The following is a 20,286-nucleotide window of genomic DNA, read 5'->3' on the forward strand; positions in this document are numbered from 1 at the left end:
ACGTAGTATCCTATTAAATCGTGTTAGATTTTAGAGGTTATTATATGAAGAAGAAAGTGAATCGATAAAATGAAAGCTCACTTTTCAATAAGAATTATTGAAATAGTGAGTTGTCATTTTATCGATGATTTTCAGCTTCATAAAGTGTGTTTAGTGATTGAAGAGTATGCTGGGTCCTTATTCTCTTGGATATAGCGACGTGGTGTTTGTGAATTCCCTGAGGTGATTACATTTTTATAGAATTTAAAATAACATGAAGGAAACAGACAATACGAAAAAAAAGGTCTTGTTTGAATGCTAATGTTAAAACTTTCCAATGCAAGAGCTGCCGTTTTTATTTTAGGATTCCTGTACAAACTTCCCAGGACATTTTCCATACGGTTACATCATATAGGCTTGTCTTACAAATACATAATAGGTTATATATCGCTAAATGAAAATGCAGCAGAAGTATATGTTTGTTTGTTTGTTTGTTTGTTTATTTATTTATTTATTTATTTATTTAAACATTTAACCGATACAGGAAATAGAAGTGTCCGGAGAGGGGACTGATTTCGTTGGTACTCCACCCGGAAGTAGTTCCTCAATCAGTTAACATACATACACGACACACAAAAAAGACGAGAAAAAACATCGGCCGACAGAAAAAAGGGAAGAGTTATACTATAAATAAACACAAGGAGATCGGTTTCATAAACAGTAAATATGAATAAATTAAAAAGTGAAAACGTTTTTTTAACGTAGAACTAATTGAAACTGTATCGAGCGAACGGGGCCTACCTACTTCATTAACATTTTTAGACCCCCGGTTTGATTTTTCCACTGGCGAGAGGGAAAAAATAATAACAGAGAGCCCGCAATTATTATCTTTTGTTTTAATTAAAATTTTATCGAGAAAGTGAGGGGAAGAAATACAATCGGGACGTTACGATGTTTTAACGTATAGCCTATACTAATATGCTCGCTTACAGTTCGCGCCATATCAATAAATAAAAACCGTACACGTATTATTATTAGTATTACCAAGCTACAAAAAATGGAATTGTGGCATTTTTGAAGAACGGATGCAAAATTTACAACCGCAGGTAAGAATAGTTACTGTACTTGCATGATCGCTAGAATTGTATTTTTATGGTAGACAATTCTTCATCCTATAATATTAATATGTGATGGGGTTTCTCAATTATATTAAGTATAGTACAATTAAAAATGATATTTTACTGTACTTAGAAGTACTTACTTATGAATAAGAAAACGTTATTCTGTATTTAGACAATCTGCCTAGTTATTAAAACTACACATTCTTGAAAATGTTACTTTTTGTATGTATTTTAGTCCAGCCCTGTTCATATCACTTCAAAGGGACTGAGCTAAAAATCAGTGACAAATAAGCGGGGCTTGACTTTGGAGTTAATCTGCAGCAACCTGTCAAAACAAGCATTAAACACACAGAGAAGTGTTGAGATGCACTGATTCCAATAGAGCTCATTAATAACATTTCAATATACAGTCTACTGTACCTGAACAACACATCCATTAAACACACAGAGAAGTGTTGAGATGCACTGATTCCAATAGAGCTCATTAATAACATTTCAATATACAGTCTACTGTACCTGAACAACACATCCATTAAACACACAGGGAAGTGTTGAGATGCATTGATTCCAATAGAGCTCATTAATAACATTTCAATATACACTCTACTGTACCTGAACAACACATCCATTAAACACACAGAGAAGTGTTGAGATGCATTGATTCCAATAGAGCTCATTAATAACATTTCAATATACAGTCTACTGTACCTGAATAACACATCCATTAAACACACAGGAGAGAGCTGTAAACATTGTTCTGTGTGGTAGATTGCGCTGCTTTATATGGCAGAACATTTCAATACTGCACAGCAGCTTACTGACATGGAATTGTCCGAACCACCTGCTTTTATTAAGAGACACTAAGCAGGGTGGAAATCAGTTGTGTATTTCTCAATTCCCGAGATAACAATTAGCCAAAAAAAGCTCCCCCCCCCCCCCCCCCCCCCCCCCCCGCTGGAATTGCATTGTCAGAGTATGGTCTATTCCCATTAGGAGAAAGAAAGACATCTTTTGATTAAAAAAAAAAAATCCTTGAAAATGTGTATACATCTTTTAACAGACTGTTTATGTTGACTTGTGTTGTGTTTAACGCAGTCCATTTCAAAGAGATTACTGGGGTGGAGCTCTCCACAATAATCAGGTGCTGACAATCAGGGAGGGGCGCTGGTGTCGATCGGGCTGATTCACCATTCAGAGTGGAGAGTGGAGAAACTGCTGCTTGGGTTTGTGTGGATCGCTGTTCTCGCAGTCTAAGGAAAGCAGCGATCCCCACAAACCCAAGCAGCAGTTTCTCCACTCTCCACTCTGAATGGTGAATCAGCCCGATCGACACCAGCACCCCTCATCTTGGGGGCATCTGGTTTCAGTGGAAATCTCAATCCCAGTATCGCTTCGTTCAGCTCTGATTTACACGTTTTTAAAGGTGGCTGCCTGAGTACCACATAATTGTGTAGACAAGGGCAACATTCATATTGTAGAATGAACTCATTATTATAAAGGGGTTTTATTACATTTTAAAACATTTCCATGTCGTCACCCTTTGATCTTTTAAAAGTGACTGTGTGGCTTTGAAGAGAAGGGGGGTGTGGGGCAGATACATGGTTGATGAACAAATCCACAGTTTGAGAACAAGGAATTCAAGAACGAGAAAAGGCCATTCAGCCCATCTATGATTGCTCGCTTTGGTGCCAGTGTGATCCGTTAATCTCTCGGAAGAGGAAAAACAACCACAAAAAACTGTGGATTTGTCAACAAAACCAAACGAATCCCATTTTATTACGCAACAATTATTTCAACAATTCATTAATAATTCTAGTATTACACATGGGTCATTCCATGCCAACTCAACCAGTGCGTTGCCCCTCCGTCTCAGATTTTCCTAGAAAAATTCAACCTGGGGTTTTCAGACACGCTGAGTTCAGAAATGACAGCCATTGTTTTTAAAAAAATGTCCCCTTCGACCTGTGACCTTGCAAAGGTCAACCTATAGTGAGAAAGGGACCTTGACCAGAAATATCACCCTGGGTGCAATTTAGACGCTACCATCACGTGTAGCACCTCGTTCTACTCGTATTGAACAGGGCTTTTCAGAAAAAAATATTAGGAGCACCCTACTCACTTCTGGCAAATTGCCAGACGAGGGGTAACTGACGAGTTTTATTCGAACTTCAGCCTAACCCTTTACCCTGAAGGGGACGTGGGTCCTAAAATGTAAGTATTGCTGTAAGAACTTTAGGAACCAGTCTTCCAAATTCTGTCAAAATCGTCTGGTTTCAAGTCCCACCACTGGTCATTAAACCCCCTTGAAATTAAAATGTTTGCTATTTGTACCAGTGGCGACGCGGAGGGGGTCATGCCTGGTCACGTGTCCCCCCCCCCCCCGCAGATTTCTGCCAGGCAGTGGTTTAGCCACTGCGTTAGGATCGTTCACACTGAAACGTGTAAGAAATAAAGTAATTGCAATCTGTTTTCCGCTTCCCATTATAGTCTAGTTCACACAGGACGCGGGGCGGACGCAGCGTGGATTTTTCGTTTTATTTACCGCGTTGCTATCAACCAATGAGAATACATAAGCAAGCTGCACTCGCTCAACCCCACACACAGATGCATGTAAAGTATAGGCTATGATTACTGTATAGGCTATGTAGCCTAGCTACTACAGACATAGATGGGGTAGAGGACATCTCCTATGTAATGAGTAGCCTATGTATTTACGTAGAATGCACTCGCCTCTCGACATATCTTACTGCCACCTGACCTCTCCAGCGGCCAGCCTACTTAATAAGATTATCATTTTTCACGGATTGTGCAGCCAGCTTCATCAATGGACGGTAACCAAGTCCATCCAGGTCGTGGAGATGGAGGGGTAAATGTACAACCTATTATTAATTGAATAGCTAAAGAAATAAATCAGAATGAAAACAGTTCTGGACGCTGCTGAGAAAGAAACAGCAAAACTGTTTCAATTCCTGAGTTTGGTTACCTATTAGTTTTCATTATTTGTTTAGGCTACAGCGTGTCAGTCAGTTCAACAAAGCCTGATAGGCTAGCGAATGTCAGTGCAGTGTGATACCATAAAAATGAGTGGTTGGATTTGCTGTCAATCAACCCACGTTTTTTTGTTGGATCAGCTGTTCGTACGTTTTTTTAAAAAGGCGCTGTAGTTATGCAATGTAGTTAATGCAATTGTGTGCACGACTCCCTCCTCCCCCTGAACCTCCAGAGGATTAGGTACCACCGGCAGTCCTGCGCCAGTCAAACGGTAATTCAGTTAGTCAGGATTTGTGAAATTAAATAAAATGGTTTGCTTTGCTTCGAACACAAAATTTTTGTTAACAATAATTAACAACCATAAGTACGAATTAAATTATATCTAGTTATTTTTATTTATTAATCATAATGTGAAATTGAAATCTGACGCGCATGTTAAAATTTCAAGTCCTTTGCTTTGTATTTCCTTTTTTTTTTTTAATCAGAAGTGGAACTGAATCTTTTTTTTTTTTTACACCACTGGGGATTTGGTTATTGGATCTTCTGTTAAACAAAAAAAAAAGATTGTTCTTTATTTTTTGAAAATAAAACGTCAATGCACGAATACGAAATCAGGTTGCCAATTGCACCACTGTGACTACTCACCTTAAAAAAGAGTCTTGAGACCCTTCACCGTTATATTTGTTCTCGTGTGAGACTTTCACTTTTTCAGTCAGCGAAAATATGTGCTAAAAATGCAGTGAATTTGAGCCCTGTTAAAATGGCAAAGACAGCTACGTTAGGAGTTTTTCTACAACAAAAAAATCTAAATCACCAACGCCAGAGACATCAACAGAAACCGAACGTGACTCTTCTGTAGTTCAGAATGTTATTAACAGCACGAGAGTGTGACGATCCTTCCATTTCAGACGCTCAGGTTAGTGCAGGTGCAGCTGTCTGTCGATAAGAGACCCTTGCCTGTAAAGTGTTGTTTGAAGCTCTCTTGATTGTGACAATCTGGCGTAGAACTGTTTGTGATGAAAGATCTGGTAATGTTAGAAAGCTAGCATAATGTTTACATAAAAATGGTTACAATCGGGCATCGGGTTTGATTCCAAAAAATCACCCAAAGATGTGTTTGGGTAGATGTTAATGAGATCTACAAGCATCAAGCACAATATGTTGGTATCCGGGGATTTGGGATTTTTGGCAGATTTTTGAAGTTGCATTTGTCATGCATTCAAGCATTGCTTATGGCCACTTTGGTGAGGTTAAATTACCACATAGTTCTATCCAAACTGGCTATTTCTTAAAACTCGTCAGTTACCCCTCGTCTGGCAATTTGCCAGAAGTGAGTAGGGTGCTCCTAGTATTCTTTTCTGAAAAGTTCTATTCAATACGAGCAGAACAAGGTGCTACACATGATGGTAGCATCTAAATTGCACCCAGGGTGATTTTTCTGGTCAAGGTCCCTTTCTCACTTTAGGCTGACCTTTGACGAAATGTTCCCTTTTCTGGTTGAGTTGGCGTGGAATGACCCACGTTTAAAACCTAACACTTGGGATTTCAGTTTAGCATTTCATATTGTTTGCTAAAGGTAATACAATTATACATTAACAATGGATGTTCACATAATTACAAATTGTGACAAAGCTTCTTTATTTACATTATAGCTTTGAACACAACTTTGAACTCCGTGAAGTAGGCCCCCCTACAAACAGCACAAACGTTGTGCTGCTATTGTTTCTGAGATATTAACAATAATTTTTTAGGGGACTGACGTCACTCAACCCCCCTACAGTGTGGAGTAGTGGTTAGGGCTCTGGACTCCTGACCGGAGGGTCGTGGGTTCAATCCCAGGTGGAGGACACTGCTGCTGTACCCTTGAGCACGGTACTTTACCTAGATTGCTCCAGTAAAAACCCAACTGTATAAATGGGGAATTGTATGTAAAAATAATGTGATATATTGTAACAATTGTAAGTCGCCCTGGATAAGGGCGTCTGCTAAGAAATAAATAATAATAATAATAATAATAATAATTGAACCAAACTTGTCTCATTCGTTTGTGCCATTGAAACACGAACGTTAGTGCAGCTATGGTTTTTAAGATTATTTTGTTGGGGAGTTATGTTGTCATGTTGTTTTTTTTGTTTGTTTTGTTTTTTTTAACTAAGTAAGCAACAACACATGAGACGTGTTTGTTTGTACAGATGTTGGTACACCACCGCAAAATAGAATAGGCTACTTGATGCATTTCATAATCTAGAATTATCCCAAAATGCAACAAAACGAGCTTTGTTGTGGCAAAATGTAGTCTAAAATGAATTGCTAATTTGGAAACACGTCAGAATGTGATATGCAGGGTTTAAGTATTCCTCTACCGCATCCCATCTGTCCTACCTCTCTTTTTATCTGCCTTTTAGTTTGCAGTTGTGTTAAAAAGTCAAATCAACTATTGCTTTTGCTCTGCTGCTGCTAATAATGAACTTTATGGACAAATACTGGAAAGAACGCCACTGTGATGATTTATTTAGTAGGAAACCGCACAACTGTACGAGCATGAAGTTTATAAAAAAAATGAAGTCATTGGTAATGGCAGCGATTACAACAGGGAAAAAAACAGTCAGACCTCTGTCTCGCTGCCAAACGTTTATTCTACTTTTAATAGAATCGATATCATAATCATCATGGGGAAAATATATTATTATTATTATTATTATTATTATTATTATAGAAAACATAAGTGTTTGAATAAAAACGTTTGGCACAGGCAATTATTTCCTTTGCATTTTATAACATGTCCCTTTTCAATAAATACAATTTATTGTCTGCTATATGCACACAATCAATTAAACCTTGAAAGGGCCTAAAACATTATTTATTTTTTTTATTACTCACTGTTCAGTAATATGCATTTTCAATTGGCATTTCATTTTCAATGTGACAGGGTTCCATTAATCCGCTGCCTTTATACTATTATAGATGCAATAAAGAAGGAGTTCCTGGAACGGGCAGACGTTTGAGTAAAGAGTTTAAACACGTGTGCAAACGTCGAGGAAGTCGACTGCACATATTGAAAGTGAATCGAACTGTCCACCCTAACTAGTGAACACTAGGAGTTATAATATAATGTATGTGTTACATGTTATCACTTCATAAAAAAGGGCTTCTGTTTTAATATTTTGTCTAGTTAACAATAGCGAAAAATTGCAAGTGAAAGTAATTTCTATTCTAGTCTGTAGGTGTTCAACAGTTACAAAAGTAACTGAAAAATAGTGCATTTTCTTATAGATTAAAACATACATTGTAAAACTGAGTTTCCAGCTTCATGACTTTGAGCCATGTGGTTGTGCTGCTGTTTGGTTACTGCAGTAATTCAGATGAAAAGTGCCAAATATTAAACAACACTTTATACAGAATACAATGATTCATTTTAAAAAATACAAAACAGCCACAGAACCAGTACCTTCTGCAGTAGGACCAGCATTACAAAGACATACTGAAAAAGTACTCCAGTACCACAGAAGTACTTTAGTTTTCTATAGAATCTGTCAAAAATCATTTGAAATCTTACTTTTGAGCAAGTACCCATTTTTGCTGGTGCCTTTAATCAGTTTAACAAGATAAGAACATATCGGGGACATTGCTTACCATTACTGTGTCTTGTTTATTTACTGTAATACCAAAGGGAAACTTACTGTCTTTAATTGTCTTTAAAATAGTTTCCACGTGGCTTCAGTGTTATTTAAAAGCATTGAGACATGTGAGGCACAGCAGGCTAAGACATCCAGGACATAAAGCACTCAGTCAGAAAATCATGGAAACAATGCAAACAGACATTTCAACTGGAACAGTCTTCTTTGTGTTACAATGATAAGGTGATGGATGTAGAAATGGTTATCACACCCGTTTCTTTTAGTTATCTGTAGTATTTTGGTATAAAGGCTAATAATGAATCAGTATAATAATAGAGGATCATTTCATAAGGAATGTGTCGGGTGGCTGTATTACATGGGACTATGACAATGATTCTGGCGAGTGGGACCGTTTGTTCAGTGACTGTGATGGAGATGTGCACATTTTTCATACGATAACCCATGATAACATCACAGCCCCCTTACAATAACAGAATCGTCCCACCTGTGTATTTACCTTTTTTTTTAATGACTTACCTCTACATATCAGCTCATTGAAAATATGTAAATCAATATGTGCTGAAAAACTTCTGAATATTTTTACAGTTTTACTTGAACTGATTTGTTTAAAAAAAAAAAAAAAAATACATACCTACATAGTAAAATCCCTAGACCCATGAATATACTGTAATACGACTAGTGTTATAAGATACCTTATTGTTTTGTACATATTATTATTATTATTATTATTATTATTATTATTATTATTATTATTAAATAATAATAATAATAATAATAATAATATTAATAATAATAATAATAATAATACCATTCGTTAGTGCTAGGTCAGCTGGTTAGTGCTGTACTATCAGAGTATCCCTTTAAGACAGTGCATAGAGTAGTGGTTTAGGGCTCTGGACTCTTGACCGGAGGGTCATGGGTTCAATCCCCCGTGGGGACACTGCTGCTGTACCCTTGAGCATGGTACTTTACCTAGATTGCTCCAGTAAAAACCCAACTGTATAAATAGGTAATTGTATGTAAAAAAAATAAATAAAAAAAAATAATGTGATATCTTGTAACAATTGTAAGTCGCCCTGGATAAGGGCGTCTGCTAAGAAAGAAATTATTATTATTATTATTACACTTAAGGCAAGAGGACTGAATAATAGTAATTAGAACTTGAAAACTTTGAGATGCACTAAAAAGCAAAAGAAATCGCAACATTGTCTATATATCCTCAATGTACACTTGTTTCACATTCATTACACTGTGAAACAGTAAGTGAATAAGAGGACACACTTTTTCTATACTTTCCTAAAAATGGTGTTAGGATCTCGCTCTGACCGGAATAAAGCTATGTTAGTGATGAAAGAAAGACCAGACTTTCTTCCATTGCTATGCATATTTATTTTGTTAGTATTCACTTGTGTAAGCAGCTTTGCTCAAAGAAGTGTCAATACATATTGATGGAAAGCAGCAGTAATGTTAATTTTGCAGCACTAACGCAGCACAAATGAATTAACCATATTTGGTTTAAACCCGTTATTATAGGGGGACTGTGACGTCACTCGCCCTTAAAAAATCGTGAATAAATCTTGAAGGAAAACAGCACTAACATTCATTTTGCAGCAGTGACCAGCACAAACGAATGAGACAAGTTTGGTTCAGTTCCGGTATTGTAGGGGGGCTGAGTGACGTCACTCCCCTAAAAAAATAATCATTTATCTTAAAAACTATAGCGGCACAAACGAATGATATACTGACTTACTGACTTCAAATATATTATTCACAAAGCACAGGCTTAATATACTGTGTTTTAACGTACACCGCATTCAGGTCTATACACATCAGTACCTTCTGGATTAAAACAACAGTTTGGTGACATCAATATGGTGACTAGACATAGGAGCAGACTGCGGCAGGCAAGGCTGTAACAGACTTGCTCTTGTCACAAAAGAAGACGTTTTTAGAATGACAGATGAAAGGTTTGACGATCTGTTAAACAGATTGGGACCATTGCTTCAATGCAAAAATACACGTGTGATGCCAGTGACACCTGCAGAAAACTTGCAGTCACACTGCACATAGCGAGTGGCAATTCCCAGCAGTGTGGCCACGAGCTTCCCACTCCACTCTTTACTTCAGGGTTTTCATCAGGTTTCTCCATCGTGCTTTACATTCTCTCCAGTCCTTTTCATTTTTATTTTTTAATGATACACACCAATGCTGTTTCTGTTATTTGGGCAGCTCTATATTCTTTAACTAAGTGAGGGGTTATATAAAAGTGGATGGTTACAAACTTCTTATATTAAAAACGATTTAATAGTTTTTTGTGCCGATAGTAACATGCTAAATGAAATTTAATAGTAAATGCATACAAATGTTTACATGTTTTTTTTATTTTATTTTGATAATTTTTTTATTTTGCTAAGCAGAAGGAGTGTGCGATAACACCAATATACGGGTATATTGCGATATACCCGTACAATAACCGGTATCTGAACAACAATACTGGTATTTTTGGTTAAACTGATTCGGGGGTATGTTGTTTAGGCTGAAGTAAAATAAGCTGCCGCTATGACCAGCCTTGCATACAGCGGTGTAGTTCTGCTAGTGCTGGGACGAACACAGGACTTTCATGTTCGGATATTCACTCATAAGTTAAATATATTCGTTCAGATATTCGTTCGTTTTTCAAAAAGTAATAAAAGCCATAACATTGCTCTGTACGCAGGCAGAGACAGCATAGCAGCAGGGCCAGGGGGGTGTGGACCCTGTGTGTGCGCCTATAACACGTTAAAATAGAAAAATATGGATGCAACATTGAAAATGGATAACTGCAAAGCATACGACATGGTCTATTTAGATTTCCAGAAAGCTTTTGACAAAGTCCCGCATAAAAGATTAATTCTCAAACTGAAGGCAGTAGGGATTCAAGGAAATGCATGCACATGGATTAGGGAGTGGTTAACATGTAGAAAACAGAAAGTACTGATTAGAGGAGAAACCTCAAAATGGAGCGAGGTAACCAGTGGTGTACCACAGGGATCAGTATTAGGTCCTCTGCTATTCCTAATCTACATTAATGATTTAGATCCTGGTATAGTAAGCAAACTCGTTAAATTTGCAGACGACACAAAAATAGGAGGAGTGGCAAACACTGTTGAAGCAGCAAAGGTCATTCAAAATGATCTAGACAGCATTCAGAATTGGGCAGACACATGGCAAATGAAATTTAATAGAGAAAAGTGTAAAGTATTGCATGCGGGCAATAAAAATGTGCATTATAAATATCATATGGGAGATAGTGAAATTGAAGAAGGGAACTATGAAAAAGACCTAGGAGTTTATGTTGACTCAGAAATGTCTTCATCTAGACAATGTGGGGAAGCTATAAAAAAAGCCAATAAGATGCTTGGATATATTGTGAGAAGTGTTGAATTTAAATCAAGGGAAGTAATGTTAAAACTTTACAATGCATTAGTAAGACCTCATCTAGAATATTGTGTTCAGTTCTGGTCACCTCATTATATTGCTGCTCTAGAAAGAGTGCAAAAAAGAGCAACCAGAATTATCCCAGGTTTAAAAGGCATGTCGTATGCAGACAGGCTATTCAGTCTTGAACAAAGAAGACTACGCGGCGATCTGATTCAAACATTCAAAATCCTAAAAGGTATAGACAATGTCAACCCGGGGGACTTCTTTGACTTGAAAAAATAAACAAGGACCAGGGGTCATAAATGGAGATTAGATAAAGGGGCATTCAGAACAGAAAATAGGAGGCACTTTTTTACACAGAGAATTGTGAAGGTCTGGAACCAACTCCCCAGTAATGTTGTTGAAGCTGACACCCTGGGATCCTTCAAGAAGCTGCTTGATGAGATTCTGGGATCAACAAGCTACTAACAACCAAACGAGCAAGATGGGCTGAATGGCCTCCTCTCGTTTGTAAACTTTCTTATGTTCTTATGTTCTTATAAAATAAAACATTGCACAGTGACACAAGCCTCACCATGATGAAATGCCTGTACATAGAAATGCTTTTAGTTGTTTTTTAAAAGCATCAGCAGTATTAGCGTCCTTGATCCCCTGCGGAATATTATCCCAAAGCCTAGACGCATAACAGCAGAAAGCCCCGTCACTCATAGAACGAAGCTCAGCCTCCGGAATCCTTAACACACCCGAATTCACAGAGCGAGGGTTACGAGGGGGAAGGTACCTCGTTAACAATTCAGAAATGTAATCTGGGGCCAAACTATTTAGAGCCTTATAAGTTAGCAGTAAAATTTTAAAATCAGTCCTGCTCTCAATCAATGCAGAGAGGCCAGAACTGGTGTAATATGAGCACCCAATTTGGAGTTAAAATGTGAGCGGCAGAGTTCTAAATGTATATGTGAGTAAAATGTGTTTAACACTTCAAAGAGTAAGTAGCGGGGTTCTGGATATACAGTGTCACACGCCCCCACGCGGTGCTACAACAGTAAATAACGTACCTCCATTTTTTTTTTCATCGTTAACATCCTGTCAACTTTTTACACTCACAATAAAATCTCTTTCAAAGCTCTTTTCAAAATGTCTGCTCTAGTGCACTGATAGTGTCAGGATTATTGCCCACATTGTCAAACAGGTAACACAGCAATAACGATCCATGATGTGGTACGGAACAGAAAAGCCAGAGAACTTGTTATGTTTTTTTTTTTTTTTAAATCGCACTTCCTGCAGTGATTTAGAGGACAGATCTCAAACCCCAGAGCACTAGAGCAGACATTTTGAAAAGAGGTTTGATGCAAACTTCTAAGTGTAAAAAGTTGTCAGGATGTTAACAATGAAAAGAAAAATGACAGGTACGTTATTTAAACAGTTGTATAGCAGCACGTGGGGACGTGGAACGCTGTATTTGTCATGAGTACATTCAATGAAAAACTTTACTTACTTTAATGCTAACTTATGGGGCTTGCAACCTTACATTTGATCTGTAATGTTACTTTGAACTACTGTACAAATACTTGGTCTAAAGATAAAAACAAAAACAGTTATTCTTATTTGCTTTATTGACCACAAACAATATGACTGTGAAACAAACAGAAACAGAACTTCATTTGAATTCCAACGCTGCACGTGGCATATACTTAAAAGGCCTGCATGCACGTGCAATATATTTAAAACTGTAGCAATACTGCACTAATGCAAATAAAGAAACAGTAATATCGTGTTTCTTATTGATCGCATCCCGACTCTCCAAACACAGAGTATTGTATTTATTATATAGATTTACCTTCCAAAATAGGGATATTCACAGCTGACCATTGAGACGCCGGGAACCAACATGAAGCACGATAACATGCGAACTCAGGCTGTGCAGTGAAATTGCTCCATTTAAATATCATGTGTAATTCATATTTTTCAATTTGTAAAACACCCAGTATGCAGCTCATCTGGATCGCTGTAATTCTATTAATAATTGACCCCAGGTCTGATCTGTATGCCCCTAGAATTTAAGCTACAGTTTGCATGTGATGCTATACTTATGAATTCAGTCTTTCTTTTTCAGAAGCATTGACTCCTCCAGACCAGCAGAGGGAGCTGTGAACAAAGATAGACACAGAAAGAGAGCGAGAGGGGAAGGAGCTGCAATGGAAACCAGTGGCTCCAGCGGACGAAACTCCAGCGCCTCCAGTAGCAGTACTTCCAACACGACAGCAAACTCCAGTAACAACACCGCCAACACTAACAGCGCAAGCGGGACCAATTCTTCCAGTACTGGCCGCGGCGGGACCAGTGGAAATACCAGTACAGTCGGCTCCGTCCCCCCCTCCCAGTCTGCCAGCGCCACAGACTGGGAAATGCTCCAGTTTGGCAAGTACTCCATGGATATACTGGAAATGCTCAACAGCCACCAGCACCACCAGTTCAAAAGCGGGATTTCTGGGCTCGACAGACAGGACCCAGGCGGATTGGCTAACCTGACAGGGCTGGGACTAGGGAACCTGCCGAACATGCGCCCCATTTTCTCTGAGCAGCCACAGCCCGGCGGCGCAGGGTTCCCTAAAATGCAGCCTGTGACGCAGCAGCAGCCACCCCGCAAATCGAAAGCGGGGGATTCGCGTTACCAGCAGTTTCTGAAGTCTGTGGCCCCCTTTCACCCCACGGACCCTGGGCTGAACCAGGACTCCTCCCTTCAGAGGTTCCCCAATGCCGGGGGCTCTACTGGGGCTGGCGCGGACCTGTTTGGCTCTGGCCCACCTCCGCTGCACCCAAGTCTGGCCCTCCACCAGCCTGGCCTGGCTGCGGGGGGTGCCCAGCACCAGCTCAGCGGGCAGAACAACATGGATCCGCGGAACCTGCACCAGCAGTTCAGCTGCATGCTGGCGGCCAATCAGTATTTCCTGTCAGCTCCCAATTCCAACCTGGAGCAGTTCCTGGTTGCCCAGCAGCAGAGCTCTTCACTGGGCTTGGGGCTGAACCAGCACAGCCCCCATCTGAACTCCCAGCACTCCCAGAACCACCACCCTGACTCCCAGCAGCACCAGCACCAGCAGCAGCACCAGCAGCACCATCATCCCTCTGGCATGCACTCACACCCCAACCCCCAGCTCATAACTGCCTCCTCCAATGCAGGCTTTGAATTCCAGGGCTTGCAAGGGATCCCGGTGCTGTCCTCTAACCAGCTCGCCGCTGCCCTGATGCAGGAGTCTAATGCCGTGTGCCACCCCAGCCTGCTGCCCCCACCGCTCGTCACCGTGCCCAAGGACGAGGCCCCCAAATCGGAAGGGGTCTGCGGGGGAGGGGGGGGGAGCGGGGGTCGGAGGAAGAAAGCCATGGCCGGCTACCTGCCTCAGAGAAAGGCCGACAGCAGTAGCAACGGCAACAACAATAATAATAATACTACTAACGACGCCGCTGCTAATGGCAGCCCGCACACGGGCTCGTCCAGCCCTGCTGGCAAAGCTTCCCAAGAGCTTCTCTCCCGGGAGGATGTCCCAGACCCGGAGAAGGAGCGCTTCTACCAGTGCGGAGAGTGCGGGAAAAGTTTCACACACCTGTCCAGCCTGCGGAGGCACCTGCGGAGTCACGGTTTGGTCGCCACGACGACGGCGCCAGCTCCCGCTCCCAACCTCCCCATGGAAGGTGGTCAGGCTGGAGCAACAGCTCCGATCTCCGCGGAAGGGGAATCGGAAAAGTGCCACAAGTGCTCGGAGTGCGGGAAGGGGTTCAAGAAGCGTGGGCACCTGCTCCAGCACCGGGTCATCCACTCAGGGGCCCGGCCCTTCGCTTGTGCGGTGTGCCAGCGGGCCTTCAACCGTCGCGAGAGCCTTACCCGCCACGAGAAGATCCACGAGGACAAGCCCTTCCGCTGCCAGGCCTGTGGCCGCTGCTACCGGGAGGCCACGTCACTGCTTAACCATCGGGCTTCGGGCAACTGCGGCAAGCCTCCCCGGAGAAGTGCAGGGGGAGCCCGGACCCAGCCGGAGCAGCCCCCCCGGACGCCCCTCACCATCGGGACTGACGGGCGCTATGGCAGGGCCAGGGGCAGCGAGGGGGAGCGGGGCGGCAGGGAGAAGGAAGGACAGGGGAGGGTGTTTATTATAAAAGGCGGTTTGGACGGGGAGTCCTTTGCAGTCCCTTCCTCCTCCAGCGTCAGCCCTTTGGTTCTTTATAGAGGACCTTCGGAGGCTAGCAGAGGGATGAACGAGAGCGCCAGCGAAAGGAAAGTCGAAGACAATGGCCAGCAGCTTTACAGGCAGCAGGAGGGGAGCGGGAAAGCTGGAGGGACTGTTTCCTCTTCCTCCTCCTCATCCTCCTCCTCCTCCTCCTCCTCCTCCTCCTCCTGTTCTTCATCTTCCTCTGCCGTCTTGTTCCAAACCAGAACCTCGCAGTCTTCCTCCCAAATCGACGACTCTGTCTTCAGGCCTGATTCCCTGCACTACCCCTCGGCCCAGCAGCAGCCCCATGCCGCGAGACGCTCTGCGTTCGCCTTTCGAGACGGGGTGATAGTGGAGGAAGCAGAGAGATTCCGGCAGCAGACCTCCCAGCCCGGCCCAGAGGAGGGCAAGGAAAGTGGGGGAGAAATAGGGAGAGGCACCAGAGCTCCTGTGCAGTACTTCCGAGACACGAACCTAAACCCCAACCCTCAACAACAACAGCAGCAGCAGCAGTACCTAAGAAAAGTGCCCCTAGCCCCCAACCTCCACCCCCACCTCCCCCTCTCCTCCCTCCTTGAGGACTCGGACCAGGAGGATGACAACAGCAGCACCAACAACGCAGTGGCGGCCGCCATCTCCCTCCTGCCTCCCGGGGACGAGGTACCAGGAAGAGGGGGGGCCGGGGGAGAGGAGAGGAGGGACATTATCGGAGGGCTGCTGGGAGGGCTGGGGCTCAGCGGACTGGGAGCCCTGGGGGGGCTTGGGCTGGGAGCAGAGAAGGGGTACAGGGGAGAGGACTTGAGGATGAAGAGGAAATCGAGGAGAAAGGAAGGGGGCGGGAGGAAGGTGAAGGTGGAAGGGGAGGGGGGCAGCGGGGGCAAGGAGAAGCTGTTCCTATGCAGCGTGTGTGGGAGGGGGTTCAGCAGGAGGGAGACACTGAGACGCCACGACAGGATCCACACAGGGGAGAAGCCACACCGCTGCCCTGTCTGTGGGAAGTACTTCCGGGAGGCGTTCCACCTGTCCAAGCACCGCACCGTGCACACCGGGGAGAAGAACTACAAGTGCTCCTCCTGCGGGAAGGACTTCGGCTATGCACAGAGCCTGAAGAGACACTCCAAGCTGCACACGAGGACCGACTACGCCGCTCCCAACAACAACAACAACAACAACAACAACAACAACAATCACACTGCTGCTTTGGCTCCTACCACTGCTAGTCTAGGTCTGCAGGGCTATTTCCCCTACCCGTCTGTCGCAGCCCCTGTCTGCTCCTCCGCTAATCCTGCCTCCCTTCAGGATTTAACCAAAACCCGGGCCTTCACCTGCCAGATTTGCTGGAAGAGTTTCAAGCACTCTTTTCACCTGACTGCGCACCAGGCCGTGCACACCAGAGAGAGGCTGTTCTGCTGCGAGGTCTGCGGGAAGTCTTTCGGTTACGCCAACAGCCTGGCGAGGCACAGGGCAGCTCAGCATGCCCGGGGGAAGAGTGCGGGCCCCGCCAGCGACGGCACCGGCGGCTCTGCAATCTCCGAAAGCCAGGCTGCCACCGATGCCCTGCTGCAGCTCTCTCCCCCGAACCCGACTGGCATCCCTTTCTTCGTCCCATCGAATCTGAGGGAGCCAGTCCCGAACCAGGTCGGGGGTGACCCCTTGATCAGGACTCCATCTGGCCTCTCTTACGCCCCGACCCCGAACCCCGACCCCTCATTGCTGAGCTACGACCCCGGTTTCGCCTCGCAGGGGAAGAAGAAAGCGCTGCGGGTGAAGAAGAGAAAGGCCAAGAGGAAGAGGAGGAGGAACGGGAGGAGCCACATCGACAAGCGCTTCCCCTGCACCGTCTGTGCCAGGGCCAGCTTCCCACGGCTCTCCCAGCTCCTGGTTCACCGCTCCTCCCGCCACTCCGAGCCGCAGGACGGGCGGCTGGGGCGGGGAGCTGCCGGGCGGAGGTGGGGGTGCCAGGGGTGCCGGCGCGGGTTCAGCAGCTTCCTGCGCCTCCTGGGGCACCGCGGCTGGCACGTGAAGCAAGGCAACCATGGCTGCGGCAAATGCCAGAGGAAGTTCTGGAACCGACAGCTGCTGGAGAGACACAGGGAGATGTGCATGGGAAAGCAGCGCAGGAGACTGAGGGGGAGGGGGAACGGAGAGGACAGGAGAGGGGAGGGGGAGAGGAATCAAACTTGAAACAGACGGGGGGGGGGGGGGGCTTTGTTTGAGGTCTGTTATCACAGCTATGGAGGTTTTTTTAAAGTTTTTTTCTTTAAGAAAATGTCAGAAAAATGACATTACTGTTCTAGCACTAAGCCTCTAAAAAATGAGAATTGAACCGTTTCCTCTGGAGGTTGATTCTCCTTTAATGGAACTATCATAGTGGGGTGGGGGGGGGGGTACCTTGCATGGTTTTTAATGGCATCTTTGAACAATTAAATTGATCCATGATACTAAACAGCTCACTGAAGACTGAAGCTGTTTAAAGATGGCGCTCACATTTAAAAACCATGCAAAGTAGGAACCTTAAAATGATCAGGATTGCACAAGCGGGGCTGCAGAGGATTCGATACACACGGGGAAAGCAAGACAATAGACAAGCTCTGCAGATATCCCTCCTAAGGTAGAGAAGGAGAAGCAACTTCCAGGGGAAATATTACACTTCTGATCGTCGCTTGCAGACAGAATTCTCATCATATAGACCCCTTGTGCTTTCATTGTAGTTTTTATTGACGAGTTGTTAATACTTGGTTATGTATGGCACACTGAAACTAACACAGAGCGCTACCTATAGGGATGATTCAAGCAAAGCCATTTCTTGAAAATAGTTCATTTTTTGCAGAAAGTGAGATCACTTTAAACAAAATGAAATGGGAAAAAAACATGAAAATATTCAGATATAATAATAACCATTTAAATATGTTTGTAGCTGACAAAATAATTCCATAAATCTGACCTGTCCCGCACTTGCACTCACTACACAGGCCTCAAATGTGCAGTTTTGAAAGATGTTAAAGCAAAACATTTTCATTTTAAAACAGACATTTAAGAAGTTCGCAGTTTGCTTGCATGGCTTTCCAGGAAGTTAGTGCTTTACTTCCTAGGTCACCTCAGCAGTGTCTTTGGGTCGCTGTCTGAAAGCGTGTCAGTCAGCAGGGGAAGCAGCAGCTGATTGGTTAATGAAAGAAGCCGTGGACGGGGTGCAGTTTCACCCTCCTGGTGACCAAGGAAGTGCAGCACGATCTGAAAGCATGGCTTGTGCAAACTTTAACCCATGAAAATCCATGTTTGCTGTGAAACCTTTCAAAACTGCACATTTGAGACCCGTGTAGCGAATAGATTTGCAGGGAGGAGAAAATGAATGGAACTATTTTGTTAGCTATGGTTACTTTATTATTGTGAAGTTGAAGATGCATTCCTTGAGGTTTTACAATCCACGCCTCTCCTTTAATAGCTTCAGTTGTAATTAAGGATTAAAATGCATCCCCTCCCCTTTAATAACGTCCGTGCCATTTTCACTGGCCCTCTATATTGTATAGTTTAACTTCAGTTGTAATAATTTCTCTTAAAGGTGTAGCCTCTGAGGTTTTCAAATCCATTTCCCTCCCTTTTAATAGCTTCAATACCATTTTCACTTCCCCCCTCAGTATTGTATAGATGAACTTGTGAAGAAGACAGGAACAATTTGTGAGAAAGTATTTCAGAGAGCTTAGCTAGCACATCTTCTAACAGGCTGTTTTACCCAGATATCAGGATTTTTCTGCAGTTTGGAAAAACGGTTCTTTTTCTTAAATATCAGTCTGTATTTTATATGCTTTTACTGTGTTTTTTGTTAATATTTAATTTTTTTATTACGATTTAAAATCTATATTCTTTTCCACAGGAGGGAGGAAAATAAGTTGTTAATACATTGAGAAATGTTTAACTGTTTGAACATTGAACAGGTTTAAATACTAAAGAAGAAAAAATATATATATATATATATATGTATTAAAAATGTTGATTCCCAAATTTACTGTGTAATATCTTACATTGTCTGTCTCTCTGTCTGAGCATCACTTATATTTGAACATCAAAAGAAACTGATCACTTATATTTGAGCATCAAAAGAAACGTATCCCTTATATTTGGATAAAATTCACTAGACATGATCGAAAAACGACAAACTCTGTTTTAGAGCAGATGCAGTGACTTTTTATTGTGCTGATTAACTACTGACATCACGAAGATGCTGCAGAATGATCTGTGGATCTCGGGCAGGTGTTGTGACTCTTGGTCTCCCAGTTTGTTGCCTGTCATTGACAGAGTGTGTCTGGTTATACCGTCTCGCCAGGTTTGAAACTGCTGGCTGTGAGCACCCAAGACATCGAGCCACACACAGCACTCTGCCCTCGTCCAGCCTCCAACAGGCTGATTGCACGAAGGCGCTGCTCTCTTGACAGACGTGGCAGATTGATTTTTTTTTCTGTGATTTTCTTTATTGCTTTTATTCAAGCTTGCAATTCAACAGCTGAAATCATATCCAGAGTCCAATCAACTGTCTCACTAATTAGGTGATTAAGTGCATATGCTTCAGTCATAGTCACTCAAGCGTGTCATGGTCAAGGATGAATGATCGAGTGAATAAAAAGAAACCAAAAACATTTTGTCAATGTCCATCATTATATACCTTATTTTTTTTCAAAAATAAATTATAATAGTGATAAGTTTCTTTTGATGCTCGGTATATATTATACCCAGGAATTTTTACATATATTAAAATGGGGATAATTGATAACATTGGTAACAATTAGGGGAAACAATCTCAGTATATATACTTTACATGTGGAATAGCAGTACCCTTTCAATTCGAAGACGACCACCAACCAATATTTTGGGGATATGAGCATTTTATGTCAGAGCTGCTGATAGGACCCTCCGGGGAGTGACGTCCTCGGTCCTGCC

The 20,286-nt window shown here is 42.7% G+C and overlaps 1 protein-coding gene across 1 annotated transcript; it reads left to right on the forward strand.

Moving 5' to 3' along the window:
* Positions 1-125: 125 nt before the first annotated feature.
* On the forward strand, positions 126-17,502 carry LOC131725079 (uncharacterized; the record flags this gene model as incomplete). The annotated part of the gene is made up of 2 exons (XM_059018591.1): positions 126-222; positions 13,263-17,502. Coding segments are annotated over exons 1-2 (4,296 nt in total), but the record flags the coding sequence as incomplete, so codon positions are not given.
* Between the last annotated feature and the right edge of the window lie 2,784 nt (positions 17,503-20,286).

This window comes from Acipenser ruthenus, chromosome 60 (genome assembly GCF_902713425.1).
Source record: "Acipenser ruthenus chromosome 60, fAciRut3.2 maternal haplotype, whole genome shotgun sequence".
Taxonomy (NCBI): domain Eukaryota; kingdom Metazoa; phylum Chordata; class Actinopteri; order Acipenseriformes; family Acipenseridae; genus Acipenser; species Acipenser ruthenus.